We start from the raw sequence: 6,000 nt of genomic DNA on the forward strand, positions 1-6,000 counted from the left end.
CGGCCCAGAGCGTCCAGGCCAGGGCAGAGGGTGGGCCGTAGAAAGTGGGTGGCGAGCAGTATCCCCAGCTCAAGGGCCGAACCGAGAACAGGGCGTCCTGGGCCATGGGGGCCTGAGCTGCCCCCAACCCCAGCGCTCGGCCTCCACTGCCTGTCCACAGACACGGGCACAGAGGAGGTGATTGTTTCTGTCTGACCACGGCGACTGCTCCCCAGGGCAGCCGAGAGCACCGGCCTGGGTGTCACAGAGGTAATTGCCAACCACGAGGCCAAAGCCTTCCCCCTTTGCTCCTGTGGACACAGACACTCCAGCAAGAGACAGAAGGACAGTCACGGGCACACAGAGGCCCTCACAGGGCCCAGAGAGGAGCAGGGCCCGTCTGGTCACACACCCAGCCAGCCGTGTGCACACGCACCACACACACACACACACGCAACACACACAAAGACACTCCCTCCCACCACCCACACCCCCAGAAAGGGTCTACATAGCAGCTACACCCCCTGAGGCACAGTTCCTAGGAGGATAAAAACACCCATTCAGGCAAGAGACAGGGCAGCCACCAACACAGAACCACCAAGAAGTCATGGGGCGGAAGGGAAAGACAGGCAGCAGAGGCGGGCAGACCAGAGTTTGAGTCCTGGTTCTATCACTTGCTGACTGGACGACTGCGACCCACTTCCCCTCCCCAAACCCGCACTGTGCCATCTGTGAACTGGGCACAGATAAAGCTTCCGATGGTAGAGGGCATCCCCTCTTCAGCAGTGATCCTGGTAAGCGGTGGGGCCATTGTCATTACGGTTTACTCTTAGAGGTATAAGGAAGCAAGGTGGTCTCAGAAATAGGCCCAGCCTCAGCAGGAAGGGCTGGGGCAGGTTCCTCGGGCGGGGGACCCCATCAGAGCCTAGAGGGGCCAGCTGGGGAATAGGCACAAAAAGAGCTGGGTTGACAGGCCAGCCTGCTACTTCTGTAGCCTTGGTAAGTTAATTCACCTCTCCCATGCCTGTCTTGTCTCTCATAAAATGACGTTAACATCACTAACCTCCCGGAGAGGTTGTGAGAACAGTAACTGACAGTGCTCAGAGCACTGAAGCTGGACCATCTGGCTGCTCAACCACATGCTGTGTGGCCTGGGACAAGTTGGCTAATCCCTCTGAAAGCAGGGATAATAATTATACTCACCTGACGGGTGCGGGGAGGATAAATGACCAGCACACGTGAAGGCCGCAGGGCAGTGTCCGGCGTGTGTAAGTATGTTGGCCATTGGTGGGTAAGAATAAGCAGCAGCTCGGCGTGACTCCTGCCCCACGGGAGTCAGCCTGCCTTGCTCTCTCCCTGGGCCTCCGTCGTTCAGGAGTCCCATCTACGCCTCTCCTCTAAAAAGGAGGGTGCGGGGAGGAGCACTGGGACCCAGCCCTGCCCTCCCTCTGCCTCCCTCCCACAGGGACTCGGGAGGCGGCCTTCGTGTACGCCATCTCTTCGGCAGGTGTGGCCTTTGCGGTGACGCGGGCGTGCAGCAGTGGGGAGCTGGAAAAGTGCGGCTGTGACCGGACGGTACACGGGGTCAGCCCACAGGGTAAGTGCGGGCGGTGGGGAGGGCCGGGCAGGGGCAGGGGCCGGGGCCCAGGCCCTCACTCACCCGCGGACCCCGCATGCCCACCCCACCCAGGCTTCCAGTGGTCGGGATGCTCGGACAACATCGCCTACGGCGTGGCCTTCTCACAGTCATTTGTGGACGTGCGGGAGAGGAGCAAGGGGGCCTCGTCCAGCCGGGCCCTCATGAACCTCCACAACAACGAGGCCGGCAGGAAGGTAGTGCGCACGGCCCCAGCACCCTCACGGCCGGCCGGGAAAGGGTGGGCTCGGCAACGTCCCCAGACGCTCTCCCCCGCCCACCTGCCCCTCAGAAAACACTTGTTGGGCTCTGGCCGGTACCAGGCACCTCCTATGGGGCGGGGGGCACGGGGAGGGAGCGGACAGGTAAGCGGGCGTCACAGAACAGTGTGAGCGGCCCCCAGTGTAGCACACACGTCCCCCAACACGCCCCCGCCCACACATATATGTGCACACAGGTGTGTCTCCATCCCTTTGTCACGCACACACCCCCCAATAAGTAGCAGGGTTAGGATTTCTCCGTGTCACTGCGAAGACCGTGTGCTTAACTACAATACCATCTGCTATCTCAGTACCTACTCTTCAAGGTTCCTGTGCAGGTTCAATGCAGCCATCTTCTTCCCCAACACGTCACTTTTCACTGTTTCGTATGACACTGCCCTTTAACATGTCTCTCCTCCATCAACTCCGAGTGCCCCAAGGGCAAGGACAGTATCTTTGTTCCCAACACAGCTTACCAGGCCACCGTGGCATACAGCAGGAGCTTAACACAGAGGAAGCATGACCGTACATCTTTCTCCAATTCTGCACCATGCCCCCGTCCCTGCCCCCGCCCCTCCCCCCCCCCCTCAGCCGCCCCTCCCCGGCCTCCCCTGACATCTCCTGATGGCCCCTCTCCCCTCCCCGCCCCCCGCAGGCTATCCTGACTCACATGCGGGTGGAATGCAAGTGCCACGGGGTGTCAGGCTCCTGCGAGGTAAAGACGTGCTGGCGAGCCGTGCCGCCCTTCCGCCAGGTGGGCCACGCGCTGAAGGAGAAGTTTGACGGCGCCACGGAGGTGGAGCCACGCCGTGTGGGCTCCTCCAGGGCGCTGGTGCCGCGCAATGCGCAGTTCAAGCCGCACACAGATGAGGACCTGGTGTACTTGGAGCCCAGCCCGGACTTCTGCGAGCAGGACATGCGCAGCGGTGTGCTGGGCACGAGGGGCCGCACGTGCAACAAGACGTCCAAGGCCATCGACGGCTGCGAGCTGCTGTGCTGCGGCCGCGGCTTCCACACAGCACAGGTAGAGCTGGCCGAGCGCTGCAGCTGCAAATTCCACTGGTGCTGCTTCGTCAAGTGCCGGCAGTGCCAGCGGCTCGTGGAGCTGCACACGTGCCGGTGACCGCCGCCCAGCCCTGTGCCCAGCAACCACCTAGTGGCCCAGGGAAGGCCGATAATTTAAACAGTCCCGCACCACCCACCCCAAAAGATACTGGTTGTATTTTTTGTTTTGGTTTGGTTTTTGGGTCCTCATGTTATTTATTGCTGGAACCAGGCAGGCGACCCCAAGGGCACCAACTGGGGCCTCCCTGAAGCCTGGGCCTTTGTGGCTGCCACTGACCAAAGGGACTTTGCTCATGCCTCTGGCTGCCCACATGTGGCCACTGCTGACCACTCACTTGTTATCTGTACGTTTTTCCACTTGCAGACTTAAGGTGGGTAACGAAGTGTCGCAGCCACATGCCTACTGACCCTGCCATCTAGGGAAAGGGGCAGCCCTATGGCAGGGGATGGTGCCAGCCTGATGGCAGTTGCACCCCACACTTACACACGGACCCCAGGCAGCTTCAGCCTGGTAGCTTTGTCTCTCAAGCCCCGTGGAAAAGGAATGGGCAGACACCAGGTCCAGGGCAGAAGGTTAATTTCAGGCCTCCATGAGCAGCCGGAGGTTCAGTCTCTGTGGAACCCTCCAGGCAAGAACAGCAGATGAGGTGAGAGCCAGTGAAGGCTGCAGTGCCCCCACCCCTAGCCCAGCCGCCAGGCCTCCCCTCAGAGAGGGGGACCCTCACTCCCTGGTCCCTCCCAGGCAGGAATACGGCTGCGTCCTGGATCAGAGACCCCAGCTGGGCCTTCACAGTGACGCCGTGAGCGTCGCTCCACGGTGCTGCTCCTCTGTGAAACTAAGAATGGAAACGCCACACGCACACAGGAGAGGGCCACGTGAAAAAGCCATCTCCCAACTTTTACTTCACTCCCTTAACCGAATCTATTGAGCAAATACTGTTCTAGGCCCTGTACTGGGCCATCTCACTGGATGACCACAGCAATCCTGGGAGGCCAACAAGACAGGGATGCATGCCTGTGCCCATTTTACAGGAGAAAGGGCAAGGCTCAGCTGGGTCCCAGAGCCAGTAGAGGCAGAGGCAGAGCCAGAAGAGCCCCCCAGCCAAGGCTCCTCCTGGACTCCTGTACCCAGAGGCCCAGAAACTGTAGGTCCCCCTGGGTCTGAGCCTCAGGGATGGGGCTCTGGCTGGAGGAAAAGGGGCTGGGAAGCAGCAGGAGCCACAGACCACTGGCTGAGCCAGAGCCCACTTGGTTCCCAAGGGAGGGCAGAGCAGGCTCTGAGGGAAGAGGTGGACAGTGGGAAGGCTGACGAAGTGAGGTCTCAGCAGCGGAGGGTACCGAGGGTACTGAAGCAGAGCCCCCAGAGCCAGCACCAGCAGCCCGGGCCTGGCCCTGTGCACCAGCCAAACCATCAGGAGCCCAGCCCAAACTTCTGTGCGCAGGACCTGCACACAGCAAGCCCTGGCCTGACCCAACTGCTTCTCAGGTGGGCTCCCAACCACCAGAGGACCTCACTCTCAGCCCTCTCTCCAGGCTGCACCCACCCCGGGGCTTTCAGCTCCTGGTTTGAGGTCTTAAGCTCCAGGCTCCAGGTTCTCAGACTCCAAGTTCTCGGCTCCAGGGTTCAGCGTCTGAATTCAAGGTCCCAGATCCAGAATACGGGCTCCAGCCTGTAGACGCTCTCCCCCAGGCCTTGCGGTTTGTGCCTCCTGGTGTTGGCTCCCTCACGAAGACAGGGTCAACACCCTCGGCCCCCAGCCAAGCTCTCTGCTCATGTCCATCCAAGAAGAAGGCCAAAACCAAGTGAGAGGCTGGACCCACATTCAAATGTGGGGATAATCTCGGGGCAGGCGGGCTCTGATGTGGATGAAAGCTGAGCCGACTGTGTCCCCACAGCTGCCCAGCTGGGCTCACTGCTCCTCTGGCGGGCTCTGTTCAGCTGTCTGCTCAGAGCCAGGCAAAATACTATCCCTCACTGGCAGAGGCCCGACCCACACAAAGGAAGCAGTGGAGACCCCTCCCCCACCCCTAAGTCCTGTCCCCAGAGCCAGGGCACTAGCAGATTCAGGCTGGACGCTGGTGTGACGGGCACTGCCCCAGGAAGAGGAAGGATCTGCGCTTATTCATAGGCCTCACCTTTCCACCTACCAGGGGGCCCCTCAAAGCTCATCCTCCCGGCGTTCTGAAGGGTGTAGCCTCGGTGAAGCAGACTAGATTCTAGGAACCTCTGCCCAGCCCTACCACCACTGCCACCAGCACCCCAAAGGCCAAAGGGATCCACAGCTGCAGGAAAAAGGAGCTTCCTTGGACACACCCAGCTCTAAACTGTCCAGCAGAACAGTTTAAAGAGGAACCAGCACAGGACTGACACAGCCACGCATCCTGGAAGCTGGCCAGAGGGTTCAAGCCCTGCCCGAAACCCTCTCCACTGGTCTTACCGCAAGGCAAAGGTGCCCTCGGAGGCCTTGGGCTGGACAAGCCCCAGCTCTGGATGCTGCTACCCCCTCTGCTGCCCCCACCTCGCCCAGATTTTTATACTAGGCTCCTTGCCTTTGTGACATCCCCATGAAATAGTCTGGTGCACGATAAAATGATTATTTCTTTATCTTGCAATTGTGGCAGTGACTTTTTTGTAGAAGAGGGAGAAGAGCGACTTGGGGAAGGACATGGGAAAAGCAGATAAACATTATCAAATTCTAGAAATGGGGACACCCTTTGACCCCTCTCCTTCTGAATATCTAGTTTGAATTCACCTTTAACACCCAGAGGCTGTATCCGCATTTCACTGAGCCATGCATGATCAGCTGTTCAAACCTTGGCCTAATCCAAGGTCTCAGAACGCTTCTTGGGCATTGATTTGGAAAGGAGGGGCAGATACGATGACAGAGGAGGGTGTGGTAAAGTGGATGTCGATTGAGGAAGTGGGGGACAAATAGAAAAGAGTTTAAGTTCCTGCCCAAGGACACAAGGATTCAAGGCCTGTGACTAAAAGTAAACTCCAAGATTGGAGCCCAGTCAGAATGAGGAGTCTGGATGGAAAACTCCATATAACTCAAGTCA

General features: G+C 59.3%; 1 protein-coding gene across 3 annotated transcripts in view; it reads left to right on the forward strand.

The window, feature by feature from the left end:
* The window catches only part of WNT4 (Wnt family member 4), a 28,281-nt gene extending 22,728 nt beyond the window's left edge, over positions 1-5,553 (forward strand). For 2 of the 3 annotated variants that reach the window (XM_027109822.1, XM_027109824.1), the window contains 3 exons: positions 1,445-1,576; positions 1,670-1,812; positions 2,531-5,553. In XM_027109822.1, coding sequence (XP_026965623.1) covers positions 1,445-1,576; positions 1,670-1,812; positions 2,531-2,998 — 743 coding nt within the window. In that variant the 3' untranslated portion in view covers positions 2,999-5,553. The remainder of the gene's footprint in view (positions 1-1,444; positions 1,577-1,669; positions 1,813-2,530) is intronic. The other variant, XM_027109823.1, reaches the window with a different exon arrangement.
* Positions 5,554-6,000: the final 447 nt, after the last annotated feature.

The sequence above is a fragment of the Aethalodelphis obliquidens genome, unplaced genomic scaffold, assembly GCF_003676395.1.
Source record: "Aethalodelphis obliquidens isolate GAN/ISIS:26980383/991018 unplaced genomic scaffold, ASM367639v1 scaffold9, whole genome shotgun sequence".
NCBI classification, from domain to species: Eukaryota; Metazoa; Chordata; class Mammalia; order Artiodactyla; family Delphinidae; genus Aethalodelphis; species Aethalodelphis obliquidens.